Raw genomic sequence first — 17,974 nt, 5'->3', positions numbered from 1 at the left:
ACCCAGGTGTAGGACCTTGCACTTTGCTTAGTTGTCCTTTGGTTGCTGCTGGTAAATTAACTTAGCCTGTGCAGCTTGCTTTTCCAGTGACATGATTAATAATGACTGGTTTATACACTCATTGCTAAATCGCATGAGATTTAGTCCTGCCACAACTCAGGGTGTCATTTGTGGGTTTCATGACTAGCATAGCTTGTGCAAAGAGAAATTTCCAGTGCTCCAGAGTGTTCCTCAGGGATGTGCTTTAGTATCCATTTCCATTTGGGTTTTGACTACTTTCAACTAATATTATGAAGATAATTTCTGTCCTCATAATTGAAACAAAGTTGACTGTGTGTTATATGGTCCTTAACATGCTAACACTCTACTGGCCAAGGCCAAAAGCCGAGTGATTTATAGTGGCAGCAAATGAAAGGCAATAAACAAATTAGGTCTATTCTGTCCTTATGTCTTGTGCCTTTAGAAAACTAGGCTGTGCATCTGTTCTCACTGCTTGTCAGATGTCTAAAAATCTACCTGGGAGCTTTCTCTTGAGGGACAAATCTATAGGAGGCCACAGGTCATGGAATGGTCACAGGTCTTTTACTAATGGAAAAGTGTTTGTGTAACAATTCTCTGCAAAAGTCTTGCCCATGATAGTTGCAGCTGTTATGATTTCAGCTGTGTAGATATGCTACAAGGCAATTTCTCCTTTTGTGCTGATTGCTGAAGAATTACAGGAGGAGAGCAAACCCCATCTGTGTTAACAGAAATGTTTGGGCTTTAGGATACAAATGTACATAAATGTGGAATTATGTTCCAAGCACAAACTTGATTTTGAGTTTGCTGTGATCTGCAGTAATACAGTTCTGTTAGTTTGTGGTTTTTGTTTATTTTTAGGGGTACCAGAAGATGCTTCAGTGGTGATACCTCTTTCACAATGCAAGTTATGAATGAAATTCATTAACTAACATCCCTTCCTCACCCTGATCTCCAATAGACTTCCTGTAGCACTTGGAAGAAAGGGTCAGGGGAGAAGGGTTGAAGGTCACCATGAAGCTAAAGCAGCGAGTAGTGCTGCTGGCCATCCTCCTTGTCATCTTCATTTTCACAAAAGTTTTCCTCATTGACAACTTGGACACCTCAGCTGCCAACCGGGAAGACCAGCGCGCCTTTCACCGTATGATGGCAAGCCTCCATGTAGAACTGGACCCCCGACTTGACCATACGTTGCAGTCCCCTTGGGAGATTGCAGCCCAGTGGGTGGTGCCCCGAGAGGTGTATCCCGAAGAGACACCTGAGCTTGGGGCTGTTATGCATGCCATGACAACCAAGAAAATAATAAAAGCTGATGTGGGATACAAAGGGACCCAACTGAAAGCTTTGCTAATACTTGAAGGAGGACAGAAGGTTGTCTTCAAACCCAAGAGGTAAATTTTTCCTTCAGTTAATAACTGATTTATGTATATTTTTTATCTCCATGATATTGCATTAATGTTTAAGTTACAAATTTACACGTAAATGGAAAGGCCATTCTGTTATTTGTGAGACAGATGGTATAGAGCCTTGCTGGTGCTCTTAGTAACATTAGGTTGCTGTGCCAACTGTCTCTCAGGCTGTATAGCTTTGATGCTCGAAACGGCCTGTCGTTTGGTTAAAAGAATAATCACTGTGTTCAGTCCTGGGGGATTGTTGATTAGATCTAATATTTCTAAGCAGTATCTTTCTGATTCTGGAAGTGCAGGTTCTGGCAGTGTGGAGTCTTGCCTACCTTTTCTGCATAGGGGTCATGTCAAACTACCATGAGAGAATGCAGTTCAAGAACAGGAAAGGACTGAGAGTTGGCACTGGTCCTAAAAGTAGATCTGGGCGTCTGGTGTAGCTGCATGAAGACTGTAAAAATGGCTTGGTAGGTCAGAGTGAAAGCTCCTGTGTTTCCTGTCTGCTGATAGTGAATACTGGAGGTGCCATGTAAGAATGGGTGGGTAGTGATACTTCCTTGGTATGGCCTCTGTTTACATTGATCTGCAGGGAAATTTTACATGATTGAACATTTATAAAGAGTCTTGTGCACATCTGTCAGGCTTTTTGAACTGTTTGCCTTTCGGGAAAAGGAGAAGAAAAAGATGTGAAAAAGGCAGGTGTGTTTTATGGGATCACACTGCAAATGTAAAGTGTTGTCATCATGGAAGCGTGTCAAGGCCCCTCTGGATGGCATCCCTTGCCCCCAGTGTATCAACCGAGCCACACAGCTTGGTGTCGTCAGCAAACTTGCTGAGGGCACACTCAATCCCACTGTCCATGTCACCGACAAAGATGTTGAACAACACAGGTCCCAACACCGATCCCTGAGGGACACCACTCGTTACTGGTCTCCATGTGGACATTGAACCGTTGACCACAACTCTTTGTGTGCGGCCATCCAGCCAGTTCTTTATCCACTGAGTGGTCCATCCATCAAATTTCATGTGCCTCAGCATTCTTTCCAGGAGAATCTGCTCCAAGATTTTGCCAGGCACAGAGGTGAGACTGACTGGTCTGTAGTTCCCTGGGTCTTCCACCTTCCCCTTCTTGAAAATGGGGGTTACATTTCCCATCTTCCAGTCATCAGGAACTTCACCGGACTGCCATGATTTTTCAAATATTGTGGACAGTGGCTTAGCAACTTCATTCGCCAGCTCCTTCAGGACCCGTGGATGGATTTCATCAGGTCCCATGGACTTGTGCACATTCAGGTTCTTAAGGTGGTCTCGAACCTGGTCGTCTCCTACAGTGGGCCTAAGGTCTTCATTCTCACAGTCCCTGTGTTTGCCTTCCAAGACTTGGGTGGTGTGGTCTGAGCATTTGCTAGTGAAGACAGAGGCAAAGAAGTCATTAAGAACCTCAGCCTTCTCCAAATCCAGGGTAGCCAGTTCTCGTGATAGCTTCCGGAGAGGGTCCACGTTGTCCCTAGTCTGTCTTTTATCTGCTACGTACCTATAGAAGCCTTTCCTGTTATTTTTGACATCGCTTGCCAAAATTAGAGTATGGGGGAAAAAAAATCTGCCCTCTACTTCTTGAACTCACAGTCCTGTTTCTGCATGGTCAACTACTGGTCTGGCTGGACCTTTACTGTGGGCCTAGGCTGCATTTAAACAGTATGAACCTTTCACTTAGAAGCCTTGGTGGTATGACAGGCAGCTTATCCAATAAATGCAATAACAGGACATGGCATTTCTATAGTGCTTTCTGTATAAATGAGTGCTGTAAAGCGTTTCACTGGGCATTAAATTACATTCCCATAATGGAATGTCTATGCAGGCAAACTCAGTGAGTATGCTCCATCAGGGGCACGTGCAGCTGGGAATGTTTATAGGAGCGCTAGACAGTATGGCCCTAGCCATACTGGTAGACCCATGTTCTGTTTGTGACTGCCGAATAGCTAGGTTTGTAGGTAGAGTCTTGTTTTGTCATTGCAAGATAGTCTATTTAACTAGCTTTTGACCTGAAAGATATGTCACAGTTAGTACTAAAAACCATTTTGAGAAAACTTACTGGTTGGGGAAGAGTGAATTCTCTTGTTACCTTTGCTCTAGAAAGGACTAGATGCCTACTGTGCACGGAAGCAATACCAATAACTTTTAGCTCTGCAGCTTTCTAAATGTGACCATGTTTTCAAAAGCCTGCTGTAAGTACATACAAAAGGCCTGACTTTGAGGACATGTTGTGAGGGTTACCTGTCTCATTTCAAAATTGCTTGAAATCCAGACAAAGTTACTGATGATTTAATAGTTTCCACCATCACATGCCAGTGGTATACGTGAAATAAGATGCTTGTTTGGTGTAAGTTCCAATTTGGCAGGGTTCTGTCAGATCTTCCTCCCAAAAATCTCCATACCATCCTGCACTAGTTAATTCTCTTTTGAACTGCCTTGCAGAGAAAGTAAAGCATTTGCTCAGATCGATGAAATGGACTGTTGTCTTGCCCTAGATATTCTCTGGGCAGGGTTAAAACATCAAAGTAGAACACTGTGGCTTCGCTTAAACTTGCTGCTACTGCTTGAACTCCAAACCTGTTGGAAATAATCCAGTTTACACAATTCGATATGTTAATGGATATGAGAAAATAGGTACTCTAATCTGGGCTTACTTTATTTGAAAATGTATTTAATTTCACCCATTTACTTGGTATTGATTGTGGCATTTTAGGCTCACCTGAAAGCATGCTGCTTAAGCAGTATCTGGACCTGATTCATATGTCATGAATCTTGGAATATGTATTTGCCTGGATTACCTAAGTAACATCTATTAAAGAAAAAAAAAAGGGGTGGGAGGCAAGCCCACCACTTCACTAAAATATACTGTTGTTGTTGTAATGAGTGTTTAATTTCTGTTTCTTGCTTTTCATTGTGTTTTTTCTTCACCAGAATAAAGGGTCTTTTTAATATCCAGTGTTGTCCTCAGGTTCGCGCTTGCTGATCTTCTAGCTATTGAAGATTGCATTTGGCATTCTTCCACAATATCATATTGTATTTTCATGTTAATCTGCAATCCATTCTAACCTCAAATCATTTGTGGAGTTGCTGCTTTCCAGTATAAATAGTCCCCTGTTCTGTAGCTGGGTCTGTGCTCTTTCTTCTTAGATGTGATTTGGCATATGGTTGAATTAAAACCCATTCATTTGAATGCGTACAACTTCCTAAGCTTTTGAGACCACTGTACATTACTGACCTTTCCCCCTTATTTACTATTTCAACACTCTGTATGCTATTTAATCTCATTAATATTTTTCCCTCTCCCATTTGCAATCATTTTGAAAGCGACCCAGAATCTGTTTAACATAGCACTGTTATTGCACTTGTTACTCTGAACAGCAAAATTGATGGAAATCCTGAATGAATCACTTTGACTTATTTCAATTATAGATATGCCAGGGATTATGTAGTGGAAGGGGAACCATACGCTGGCTATGACAGACACAACGCAGAAGTGGCAGCTTTTCACTTGGACAGGTATGAAATTATTGGGTTACCTGGTTTTATGGTCTCTGGTAAATGCTTTGTCAGAGTTGGAGGGAAAAGGGATTCCTTAAAGAATACAGCTCAAATGTGAGCTAGTTCTAACCTGCCAATATACCACATTGAAGCAAAAATAAAAATTCATGTCAAGATTCTAATGTTCAAATTTTTCACAAAAATCTTAAAAAGGAGAAAGGTACCACTGATACATAATATTATATGGAAGAAAGAGCTTAGCCAAATCCTGTGGAGGAGTCTGCAATGCTGAATGTATGTGCTAAGTTAACATCCAGTACACTAAAAAGTTAAGTGTAATATCTAGACTTAATTTAGTCTCGAGTAAATATGAGTCAGTGCAGTCTAAAGGAAAACCAGCTATTTGGGTATTCTATTCAGGGGTGCCCAGATGGCTTTGTGGACCTGAGCAAGATGTGCAATTACAAGAAAAACAGTTACAGGACGCACTAAGAGCGGAACAGAAAATACCAAACACTGAATGTCAATAGTTATGATATACTGTTAGAGGTGCAATTTCATCTAGAATAAATGAGTACTGTCTTCATCTCCTCATTATAAGAGGGCTATGTTGGCACTTGGGATGTAGTCAGATGTGTGTTGTTCCTTTGTGCTTTCAAGAAACATATAGAATTCAGTTTCCCTGCAAAAGCAGTGATATGACATTGTAAAGCAGCAATTCAAAGCATCTTTCCAGTATCCAGACCCCTCTTTCTTAGCTCTTCTTCCGTGTCTATTTGGTTGTGGTTTTGTGCTTGCTCCCCTGGCCTTTCTCTTCTTTGTGGGTATGCACCTTTATTCTTCAAGAATACCTAGCAGAAGCTACCTGCCCACATAACTTTAGCATGTACATTTGTTTTGAATGGTGATGGTTACATATTTTGTCTAAGGATGCTATTGTTTCAAGAAGGATCTGATTCATACCACATGTTTACCACTAATGGGGAGGCTGTGTTATCCTGGATAGTGGCCTTTCAGCTGCGGGTATGAAAAACAGGAACAGGTTTTCCAGATTTAAGCTCTGTGCTTATTTACTTGGAACCCTTGCATTTTCTTAAGCTGTACATAAATTTCTGTGTTGGCTATGAATTCTGTCTTTATGCATGCATGATTTGTTCGGGCAGACATTTTGTGTTGCCTTTTCTTAGAGATATTTTATACTTATGGAAGGGGACTTACTCATTGAATATCTAAACCCAGAAATACTGTGCAGCTGTTAGTGACTCTCCATATCTCTGTGGAATGTAGATTGTCCCTTTTTCAGAAGAGACAGTCCCTTTTCAGTCTCTTTTTCTGAACAGCAAAGACTACCAAAAGGGTTATCGAAAGTACACTAAGAAAGTTGGGACTGAGATTGTACTGATGTTTGTACTCTTCATTCAAGCACTTTTGGGGATTTGTAATGGAATTTTAAGTCATTTGTGGTCACAGAGCAAAGGCCATGGCAGACATGGGAGTGGAACCTGGATCTTGTGATCCAGGTTTTCCGATTGTTCTTCCCACCTCCTTTTTCTGTCCAGACACTTCTCAGGCATTCAGTTTTGTTCTACCATTCTCTTTTCCGTTCTGCCCTCTCATGCCAAACAAAATAACTCCTTGATTGTTTACTTTCAAGTATAATTGAATTGGGCTTAAACATAACATTTTAATAGAGAGTAATTCCCACAAATTATAAATGATCTTTCCAGGTGGCCTAAAGGCCATATGGTTACTGCTTTAGCCTGTACACAAGACAGATGATGGATATTTCTGGTATGAGGTCTGACTTCTGAGAGTTGGAGCATGGCACATCCTGTGTGGCTCTGCTGCAAATGTCGTAATAAAGGAGTGTCACTGATGGCCTGTAAAGCAAGTTTAACATCCAGGCATTTAAATGAGTTTCCTTACTTTGTCTTGGAGAAGAGAAAAGGTTGCTACAGGGCTCCAACTTTATTCTTTGGTCTCAGTTATCCCAGACGATGGCACAGAGGCAGTGGTCTTGTTTTAATTTAGAACTTCTGCCTGTGTTGCAAATTCTCATGTCACGTTTTTTCATCTCAAATCAGAATTCTCGGGTTCCGACGAGCTCCACTGGTGGTTGGCAGGTTTGTGAATTTACGTACAGAGATTAAACCAGTAGCCACAGAGCAGCTTCTGGGTACCTTCATGACTGTGGGTAAGTGCATTTCATGAAATGTGCAAGCCAGTAAAAAAACCCAATGTGTTTAATGGCGAAGTGAGCCATGGGGATCTGACACACTTACAGAACAGTTAACTATGATACAGAGAGCTGCTAAGTCTCTTTCTGTGCCAAGAGAGATCATAACACTTGTATAACCCTATTTGACAGGGGAGGAGGACTTGATTTTCTACAAGTAGCTTTTGATCTGTAACTTTTGTATGTTCCCTTATGCTGCTCTTACAGATGTGATTTGTTTTAAGCAAGAATTTTCTCTCTGCTGTCAGAGGTGGTTAGAAAAGTCTGTATTAGACCTGGAGGGAAAAAAAATGAATTGTATTTAACATGAACACAGTGATGATTTGGGATAATTTATAGAGCTGATGCGTTGGTTGATATTAGATGTTGTTTGTGCTACATCAGAGTCTGCTGAGAATTCATAACTAAATGTGTCAGAACTTCCGTATGTTGTTTACACTAATAACGCTGTGAAGGGCACTTAATGGGAATTATTAATGTGAACTCCTACCAGGTGGTCATTAAACACCAAGAAATTACTTAGGCTGCAGTCTTAACTCCTTCAGGCTTTCATAAAATATCCAATTATTATTGTCTTTGGCTTTTTTTCTAATAATAAGACTCTAGAGATGCTTGTTCATTAGAGCTGGTAAATATGTATGCCTGTGTATATTTCTATTATGAGCACTATTGGCAGTCTCACCTACTGTTTGCCTAACACTTCCAGTTATAAGATGTAACTTTCAGATGAGAATACGTCTGCCTTGCCAAACTCTTTGCATTCGCATTGAGTGTCTGCCTCAGGCAGACTTTTCCTAATTTCAGCCAAGATAACTAAGCAGTTTTATAGCGGAAACGCTGACTTGAAAAGTAGGTTGCAAAAATCTTCATTGCCTCTCCTTAGATTCCTTGGAACCACGTGCTCTGCAGAGCATGAGCCAGAGAAATGGGTGGGTCTGGGAAGAAGGTTGGTCTCTTGTTAGCCCAATTATGACTATGTTTCTGAGGTTTTGAAGAGAAGATAATTCATGCATACTCAGTGCAGATTTGCTAGAGCTGCAGCTAGGATCTCAAAAGAATTCTGTCTCTTGCTAGACCTGCTGCAGGCCATGGATAGGAAGAGGCACTTGCAGGACTTTCTGTACAAATAAGAGGTCTGGTCTGCTGCAAGCTCTGTGCTGTTAATGATCACCTCTCTGATGTCCTTAAGTTGTCTGACTGGGGTATTGGGAGCACAAGAGCCTGGTCTAGATGGAGGACTGCAAAGGAGTGCTGGCTGGCCAGGGGATGTGTAAGGGTGTGAAATGTAAGGATGGAAAGTGAAAAACACGTCTTTCAGGGTTTGGGGAGGATATTGGATGTAAAGTCAAGAAGAAAGGACAGGGAATAGGTGGAATCACAAGGAAGTGAGACATAGTTGAAGAATGTTTTGGAAGAACATCTGTGAATGAAATAACTTGGCAAAGGCAGGTTAGAAGGGTGAAATAGAAAAGATTAAGTGAAAAATGTTAATCTAAGCTACACAGATTTCTTCCAGCTTCAGGCAAAGTAGGCCGTAACCAACTAAAGACTACAGGGTTTCATTGTGCCCCTCCTGTCAGAAGACACCCATGAAACTGACAGAACGACTGCAAATCCATTTGCGTTCTGCTTAGTCTTCTTTCATTTACTTCTTTTTGGACAACTTTTTCAAAAAAGGTGGAAACCTGACACATGAAGTGTGGAAATTTAAAAAAAACAGAGTGCTAAGGTTGCAAAGTGAAGGTTCTAAGGATTAGGGAAGGATCACAAGAACTTGTTGATAGTACAGTGTTTTACTAACTCTCAGTGTGATAAAAACATTAGAAAATAATTACTTTCTCCTTTGAATATTAGTCTTTAATGTTGCTTTAAATGAATAGATAACTGTTTATTTCTCTTCTCACTCTCAGAGGTAGGAGACATGAGGTCAAGTGCAGTGAAATCCTATTACAGGCAAGGCTCTGCTACAACAATATGTACCTGAGTTTCAGTTGGCATGCTTTGGATTAAGCTCTGCTCTTTTGATATCTCTTTTTTTGTTTGTTTGCTTAAGGTAATAACACTTGCTTCTATGGGAAGTGCTACTATTGTCGGGAAACAGAACCAGCTTGTGCAGATGGGGACATCATGGAGGGGTCAGTGACCCTCTGGCTTCCAGATGTCTGGCCTCTTCAGAAACATCGGCACCCATGGGGTAGGACTTACCGTGAAGGCAAACTTGCCAGGTATGAGAACATGATAGGGTTATTCTTTATGCATGATAATTTGTACTAGAACTACCCATGCAATACAGTAGCTAATAAAGGAGCAAGTGTTCTGAAAACATAGTGTGTTGCCAACAGTTTTCTGGATGCAGAAGTCTAGGAGGGGATTTAAATTAAACTGAGAAGAAAGAAATCTTCATTGTTTTCCATGATACTAAGTGCTATACTTTTCCTAATTCTTTACTGGAACAGAACTCCACTATGCAGTCATTCCAAGCTCTGAAACTCTTGACTCTGGGCAAACCAACACTCCTTTTTTGCCACTAGACCTTCTTTTGACACCGTGCCTCTTTGTGGCCCACTAAAGTGTGATAGCATTATGCTATTTTCTAACAGACCTGATTTCATGATCCTTGTAGTTTGTTTCAAGAGGTGTGGAGCTAGTTTAGCTAAAGTAGGTAGGCAGCAGAAAGTTCTTTGCTTTGAATACTTTGGTGTATTTGGTGACCATGCTCAGCATCTAAAGAAAGGCTTTTAGAAAAAGACAAACATGGGATCTAGCAATCTCGTACAGTAGATATAACATGTCTGAGTAATTGGGTTAGAGATGTTTTTGCCATGACCAGAGCAAATGCTTTTTACACTTAGTAAATTTTTCCAAGTCCTGGACAAGACACTAGAAAGAGATTGTTAGTCCTTGATCTAAAATACCCATTGATTTCCAATGATACTATTGTTCTGAGAAAGAATCTTGTCCAAATGCTTCATTGAATTGTTTTAGAGTATTAAATATACAGTTTGATTTTTGAGCAGCAGATGTTGTCTCCTTTCCAACAGCTCTAAATCAGCTGTATATGGTAAATTGCAGTACTGAATGGATTTAATTTCTTGGAGGTTTTTCTTGAGAGACTTTTTCATCATAAACTGCCTGCCTACAGTTTACATGATACCTACACGGATTTGATATTCATTGTGTTTTAAACTTACTTGTTCTTACTTCGTCCAGTTGGGATTGCATGGTTCTGTTGTTTTGCATCTTGTCATGTTGCGCTTTTCACTTTGAGAGCATCAGGAGAATAAAATGTTGTAGATGTCGTGCTCTCCTTTTGCTGTGTTCGGTGATTATGGAGAAAGAACTCTGTAGGAATTTTTTTCCTGACCTAGATGCTTCTACTCTGTCCTGAATTGACCTTTTGAACATAATTCATATAGTCACATTAGTGTACATAATTTTTAATGGAGTGTAATAAATAAAATCCCTGACCTTCGAAGTCCTACAATAGTACAATATAAATGATCCAAAATAAATGTCAGAGAAGGGTCTGTCTTGAACAACTGAATAGAAAATGAGAAGAGATACAATAATGTATCTGAAAAATTTTTGAAAGGCGATTAAGTACTGATCTGAAGTAAAATGATGGAAACACTTGAGGGAGAGAGAAATGTAGCATAAAAGGAATGTATCCAATACAAAGAGGAGTATGTTCTCAGACTTTTGCCTTGTGGATTTGTGCTGTAAGTTGAATGTGAGTTGGACCTTGATGCAAAAGAAAGAGGGAACTAGAGTCAGCAATTGTGTAGCATGTGATGTGTTAAAAATAACATTGAGAAGATGAATTTTTGGCCACTCTGATTTGGATAACTGGAGGAAAGATGGGATATTGGGAGCTTAGGCTCCAGACCTTTAGAAGATGAGGTGGGGTATGTGGCAGTTCTAGTAGTCAAATTCTTACCTTCTCCCTGCTTTTATGTGCCTCTGCAGTTCTGAGCATGTCAACAAGTCTCTCCAGCTTGTGTTTCCTCTTTTCTGTTTCTAAGCCACAAATGGTTTAAGGCATTTCCAACTTAACTACTATTTTGTGAAGGATTGTTTCAGTCCTTTCAGCTTTGAAAACTGTAACGAATAACATGAGAAAATTTCAAATCCTAGCTCTGGAGAATTGAGACATGACATCCATGTTATGAGAATGGAACTGCATGCCTAGGTTACATGTAGAAGGAGAGGAGAGAAGAGGCAAGCTTGAAATCTTGCCAGTGAAGAAAAAGGTGAGATACTGTTAAAGGAAAGTAGGGAGGAAAGAGACAACCGTGATGAACTAGAATGAATACATAGGAGGTGGTTGTTAGTAACCAAGATGACGTTATTTGTATTTGAAAGAAAAAATGAAGAGGATTGCTGGAAAGCAAGACTGATGAGAGCAGGTCAAGGCAGTAGAAACAGACGCAGGATTTGAAGTCCTCAGAAGTTAAGGGAGACAAGTTATGCCAGTAATATTGCCGTGAGACAGCCCAAACACTGCTGAATTGAGGAAGCAAACTCCAACCTTGTTTTCTGTAGGAAGATGATGTGTAACCTTGCACTGAAATTATAGGTTGTTCCATATGCTAGGGTTTTAATAAAGGGTTTACCCTTCTATTAAAACACTTTTGTCTAGTTCTTTTTATAGCTTTAACTGCACTTATAAGTGAATGAAGGGGCAGCTATAAATACCATTGCTGTGCAATGATGGAGTATTCCTTGAAGATTTGATTTGTTTTCTCTTCATGGCCTGCAGGTGGGAGTATGATGAAAGCTATTGTGATGCTGTGAAGAAGACTTCACCATATGACTCGGGCCCTCGTCTCCTTGATATCATTGACACTGCGATCTTTGACTATTTGATTGGGAATGCTGACAGGCATCACTATGAGAGTTTCCAGGATGATGAAGGAGCCAGTATGCTCATCCTCTTGGATAATGCCAAAAGGTGAGGATAAAGGAAATCCTGGTGGCCAGGCAGTGTTGAGCACAAGGGCAAACATTTATTTGCTCCATATCTCTCTGTTTTCTTCCACAATTTTTCATTAATACCTTTTGCACTAAAAATCCAAAGCTTTCCTTCTTATCAGAAATTACTCATCAGATAGCAGAGTCCTTTGAAGGCTGTGGTGCTTGCTCTGTGCCCTAAATACTATGACTGCTTTGGGCAAAGTCTTACGCAAATAACAGAAACTCCCAAATTAGCACAGTATGACCTTTTTTCCCCAAGGAGCTTTCAAAAACTTGCTTGTGTCTCTCCTCATACCCCCAGAAAAGCCCCTCTCTTTTATATTTTTAATTAATGGAAGATTAAAGAGTTATGATTTATTATTTACCAGTGAATATTAGTAAGTTCCACAATAAAAGCAAATCTTTTCAAAACATGTTTCTGAATAAATTGGAATCCCCTGCTTTCTGGATACGTCTACTCCGGCTTTAAAAGGTTAAATGTTTAAACTGGAGATAGAACTGATACTGAGAGTAAAATACTATGATGTCTATTGAAACAACAATGAAGCATAAATTAACTGATGGAAAGTCCTTCTTGAGACCAAACTTTACTATGCGTATGTGTTTAAAATGTGAGTTGTTCTGTCTTTGCTATAGTTTTTGTATGTGGCTGCTATAGTATAATTTAAAAATCCTATTGAAGATACGGCCTTGTTTAAATCATGATTTGTTTAATTTACCTTTGAAAACAGATAACTTACTGTATTTTCTCATGATTTAGTCCAGAGACTCCCATGGTTTTTATTTCTGATGGGCACTACCATTTGCAGTGACAGTGAGTTTCCCCTTCTGTGGATGGAGCACCTTCTGATGGTTAGCTCTGGCAGTACCTGTGCCAGGCTGTGCTCTACAGTGGCTTTGCATACGGCCTGTAGGAAGCATACACAGCAATTGAGACCTGTGGTCTAGACAGATCCTTGGAAGGCTTAGTGTTACGATTTCTTTCTCCATTTGCCTTTCATATAGTAGATTTCTTCTTTCTTTTGTTTCTAATTTGTCTGGAGTGGCTGACATGAATAGTTTGTCTTTATGCATCAGCCTGTTCAATCACACTCCTTTGGTTGTGTCAGCAGGATGTAGTCCACCTTGGGACTGTTGAATTATTGCTGCTTTCAGACTGCTTTAGTTGAATTTGGAAAAATTGTCTTTCTGTAATGCTCTGCAACATGCTAGGAGGAAGTTAATGTATTAGTCACTGGAAGTGAATACGGTAGTTGAAGGTCATGTTCTTTCATTATGGTACATGCTTGGAACATTATGAAAACATTTCCGGTGGGGCTTTGCAGGCCCAGGAATAAATTGCTTTCTTGAAAGCTTAAGTAAAATTCTTTCAGCTCCTTTGAGATAAGGGATAGGGACACAAATTTTTCATAGAATCGTGGAAGATCTCAAGTTGGAAGGGACCTGTGAGGATCATCTAGTCGCAGCTCACTAAACTAAATCATATGACTAAGAGCATCATCCAGATGTTCTTGGTGCTGCAGGGAGCCTATTCCAGTTTTAAAGCTACTAATAACAGAATTATTTGAGTTCAGTAATGCCAGGCTCCTAGAGTGCTAGAGTGAGTTATCTTTATTGAGGGCAAAGTTCTTTGTTGAAATTGGTATTATGAGGAGAGTGAAACTACTAACCCACCCCCTAAAACCCCCCCCCAAAAAAAAAAAAAAAAAAAAAAAAAAAAAAAGCATTTGTTAGATGAAGCTTTAAACATGAAATCCTTTTGGCAGGCCTCCCTTAGAAAGTGTGGTCAAGAAATATTAAAGTTCATTATCTTGTTAGTTGAACTGTTGATCTGAGCTTGGCCATCTAAACCAGCACATGGCTGCTATTTTATTCATTTCCTGTTCAGCTGTGTCAAACAGGCAACACTACTGTTCTCTATGTCCGGAATACCAATTATTCCTTTCCCTTGCTTCACAAGATGAACTTAATTTCAAAACTCCTCTGAAGTTTGTTTCTAAGGTGCCTTGGTCTGATAAAGAAGTAGGTATGCTAGTGTTGCTTTCGTTTACCTGGTACATTAGCTGACACTGTTGAGAGTTATACTTGTAATTGGTCATAGCCTGTTTACATTTTAATTTGAATTACTTGATCTGTTGGAGCATGAAATTGTCTAGTATTGATTTTTATTTTTTTTTAATTCCTTACAGATCTCTTGATGTTGAGAACAACATTAGGAGTTCAGCTGGTTCACTTGATTTTAATTTTGCTTTTCAGCTTTGGAAATCCTGCCCTGGATGAAAGAAGCATCTTGGCTCCTCTTTATCAGTGCTGCATGTAAGTGAAATGCAGGGATGCTGCTCACTTATGTAATTGCTGTCCTTAGGTTTGCAATGTAATTAAGTTTGAAGCCTTCTGGCAACTTGAAAATGTTTGCTTTACTATATTTGTTTGATGTATTGTCACTGCTCAAGAAGCTGAGAAATACATTTTCATTAGGGTAGTAAACCAGATGGTAGGCTGTAGGAAGTAGTCTTGCCTCCAGGTCACTGGTTCAAATCTGTCCTTAGTCAGTATGACAAGTACTTTACATCTGCAGCTGTCTCCATCCAGATCCTGCCAAATAAAAGTTCACATCACAGTTTGAGTTCTCCCTGACAGAAGCTAACGACTCAACGTGTCTGGCGGTTTAACTACCTTCATTGCCAAATGTTCTTTCTAAACAAGATTGCAGCACTGCTCAGGGTGCTCCTTTCAGTGTGAAGTTTATAGGGTTTTTTCAGGATTTTGTTTCCACTTTGGCCCTCTGAGCTGTGGTTTTGTTTTATTTTTAGAAGCTGTGACTTGTTGATTTCTGTTTTCTGTGTCTGCTCTCTCACCAGGCTATTGCTACTTCTCATTAATGAATAGATGATCAGGGGGCTGGAGTGCATCTCCTGTGAAGACAGGCTAAGAAAGTTGGGCTTGTTCAGTCTGCAGAAGAGAAGGTTTGAGGGGAGAGACCTTATAGCAGCCTTCCACTACCTGAAGGGAGCCTACAGGAAAGCTGGAGAGGTGCTTTTTACAAGGGCATGTAGTGATACGACATGGGGCAATGGCTTTAAACTGGAAGAAGGTAGATTGAGATCGGTATATTACGAAGAAGTTCTTTACTGTGAGGATGGTGAGGCACTGGAACAGGTTGCCTGAGAATTTGTGGCTGCTCCATCCCTGGAGGTGTTTGAGGCCAGATTGGACAGGGCTTAGGGCAACTTATGAGCAACCTGGTGTAACAGAAGTTATGCTTGCCTGTGGCAGGAAGTTTGGAATTAGATGATCTCTAAGGTCCTTTCCAACCCAAACCGTTCTATTAAAAATTCCAGGAAGAAAAATACTGACATACCTGTTTTCTGCTTCTGCTACTTCAAGATAACATTAACTCTGTTAAGCCTTCCAAATTAAGCATTTAGTTGAGAGTTCCTTGAGCCTTGCCTTGGAAGGTTCTATCTCCTGAATTCCTCAGGGCCTGTGACACCTGGGAGTTCTGCAGATAGCCTGAGCTCTCACCCTTTGCTTGTGCTAAGCAAACTCTATGCATGCTACAGTACACCTGGCCTACTGGAGTAGAATTCTGCAAGATTCTTTTAGAATCCATATGGAGAACAGTGATTTTCAAGTTATTTCGTTTTCCTACAGTGATTTTAAATGTATATTTCATTTCCCACTTTATGAGGATCTTTTGGAATCTCTTATCTAGGTTCTCCCAAATGCAACCAGGAAAGAAGTTTATCGATGTAAGAAACTTCAGTTTTCTGCTTTTCAGATATCCTTTCTTTCTGATACCAGGCAAATGCCATATAAAAATTAATATGCATAATTGTTTTAACTATAGGTTTAATACAGCACATGGTTATATTGCTGGTTTCTGTAGAGGCCATCAATAGCCAGGAGTTTAGACCAATGGTGCTAAAATACAAAAATCTGGGAGAGAATCCTAAAAAACTTCACAGAACGACTCAGTTTATGTGGGCTGATATGAACAAGTTCAATGGCCAATGGACCAGAAAGATCACTGCTGTGTTCACTTTCTTGGAAGTTCAGTCAACTGACTTTTGTTCTCTGTGATTGATTGCTGTTCACTGATACTCTTCTGAGGTGACGTGAGTTTTGTGTTTGAATTAACAGCCAGACTATTAATTTTCTTTCCTTTTCAAACTCTGTCTGGGAGGCCTCAGGACTGAAGAACTCCCTTGCTAGCAGTTGCAAGTGTTCCTATATGACATAAGAATTAAGTCATAATAGTTTCTTTCTTCTTCACCTTCAGTTTTCAAGTTTCAATTAGGTACTGCATATAATGCAGTTATAGCTGGACCCTCCCATCCAAAACCATTTGGTTAGCAAGACTCCGCTCTTGATGTGACAGGCTCCCTCAAGAGGTTGCTTTGGTATTGCTGACGGGGTTTCAACTGACAGTGGTATGATGACGTGTTTGTTTCTTTTGCAGTATCCGGGTTTCTACCTGGAACAGACTTAATTACCTGAAGAATGGAGCATTGAAGTCTGCCTTAAAAACTGCTATGTCGCATGACCCCATCTCACCAGTGCTTTCTGACCCTCATCTGGATGCCCTAGACCAGCGGCTTCTCAGCATTCTGGCTACAGTGAAGCAGTGCACAGACCAGTTTGGGCCAGATGTTGTGCTGGTGGAAGACAGGATGACTCTGTCTCATTTGTAATTGTAGTGGAACACAGATGAAACTCCTTTTTTACAAACAGACAAACAGAAAAGTGATAGAAAAACAGCACAATCAGTTCAGAAAGGCTGCGGCCAAGATGGACTGAAATGAACAGGAAAGCTTCCTAGCCAGAGAAACAGAGGTGACGCTGGCTTTTACCTTGGGCTGACAGCAGTGAGAGGTGGGAATTTGTAGCCTTGGATAGCTCAGTACTTGTAATGGCATCTTGGTCATTGTGGTGTGTGTCCATTGCTGGCAGTGGACGTTGCACTGGATAAAAGTGGCTCTTGATATTGGTGGAAGTGTGTGGAATACAGACACTAATTTGTAGACCGAATCTAGAGGGAACAAATGGAGATGAACAGTACGATCCTCTGCCCTTCTCTTCCCCACAAATCTTTTGCGAGTTTTTGTCTGATTCAGGGTTGTACATAATCAGCTGTGAGCTGGTTAGGCATTTTACTGCTTCTTTAGAGAAAGAGGAAGTGGTGAATAAAATATTAGACTGAAGAGTTGTGCCACCCTACCCGGGGGTGGGATGTTCTTCTGAATGCCATTAGGGGTGGGAGAGGGGACCTCTGCTGCTCAGTTGTCTCTTCCTTGATAAAAGGCTGAGAAAGGGGTTTGCATCATGTGATAATGCTTCAGTGTTTTTGCTGAAGTCCTATCAAAGATTTATCCACAGGGTTGGAGATTTAGGGGAGGACAGCGTGGTTATACAGCACTTGGTAGTTAAGGGATTAAGGTATGTTTTCCTGTGTCCTGTCACTGTTTTCCATTTTTATGGAATCTGGCAAGGTCTGGGTAGAGAAAATGTCATTGCAGTCCTGTGCCCATATTAACCAAATTTTCATTATATTGTAGCTAAGAAGGAGGACAGACTCTGTCCTTGGAAGCAGATTCTATTTAGCGAGGTCATGCTGCTTTTACTTAGGCCCTATTTAATGTGGGGAGTCTGGGTGTGTTGTACTGGGTAAAGAGAGGTGTATTGCTGAACTTTCTCAGTAACCAGCAGCCATGGGCAAGGTCCTGAAGAATGGAGAGATCCATGAGCCATGGTCTTTCTTCTTCATCTCATATGAAGAGAGCTTCCTGCTGCTTGATGTTATAACCACAGC

General features: G+C 40.5%; 1 protein-coding gene across 1 annotated transcript; it reads left to right on the top strand.

Moving 5' to 3' along the window:
- Positions 1 to 884: 884 nt before the first annotated feature.
- On the top strand, positions 885 to 17,366 carry FAM20B (family with sequence similarity 20, member B). The gene is made up of 7 exons (XM_010021436.1): positions 885 to 1,409; positions 4,884 to 4,970; positions 7,037 to 7,146; positions 9,242 to 9,413; positions 11,948 to 12,139; positions 14,419 to 14,478; positions 16,625 to 17,366. Exons 1-7 carry the CDS (start codon positions 1,033 to 1,035, stop codon positions 16,854 to 16,856), a joined length of 1,230 nt encoding a protein of 409 aa, XP_010019738.1. The 5' UTR covers positions 885 to 1,032; the 3' UTR covers positions 16,857 to 17,366.
- The last annotated feature ends 608 nt before the right edge of the window (positions 17,367 to 17,974 follow it).

The sequence above is a fragment of the Nestor notabilis genome, unplaced genomic scaffold, assembly GCF_000696875.1.
Source record: "Nestor notabilis isolate BGI_N333 unplaced genomic scaffold, ASM69687v1 scaffold13809, whole genome shotgun sequence".
Classification (NCBI taxonomy): domain Eukaryota; kingdom Metazoa; phylum Chordata; class Aves; order Psittaciformes; family Psittacidae; genus Nestor; species Nestor notabilis.
The sequence above is the reverse complement of the archived record's forward strand: the minus strand, read 5'-3'. Positions and strand labels throughout refer to the sequence as shown.

Bases quoted from the DNA above. Each gene is read 5' to 3' on its own strand.
- FAM20B (XM_010021436.1), top strand. From the start codon at position 1,033: ATGAAGCTAAAGCAGCGAGTAGTGCTGCTGGCCATCCTCCTTGTCATC. The intron at 1,410-4,883 runs GTAAATTTTTCC...TTTCAATTATAG, and splicing joins GTTGTCTTCAAACCCAAGAG to ATATGCCAGGGATTATGTAG. The intron at 14,479-16,624 runs GTAAGTGAAATG...TTTCTTTTGCAG, and splicing joins CCTCTTTATCAGTGCTGCAT to TATCCGGGTTTCTACCTGGA.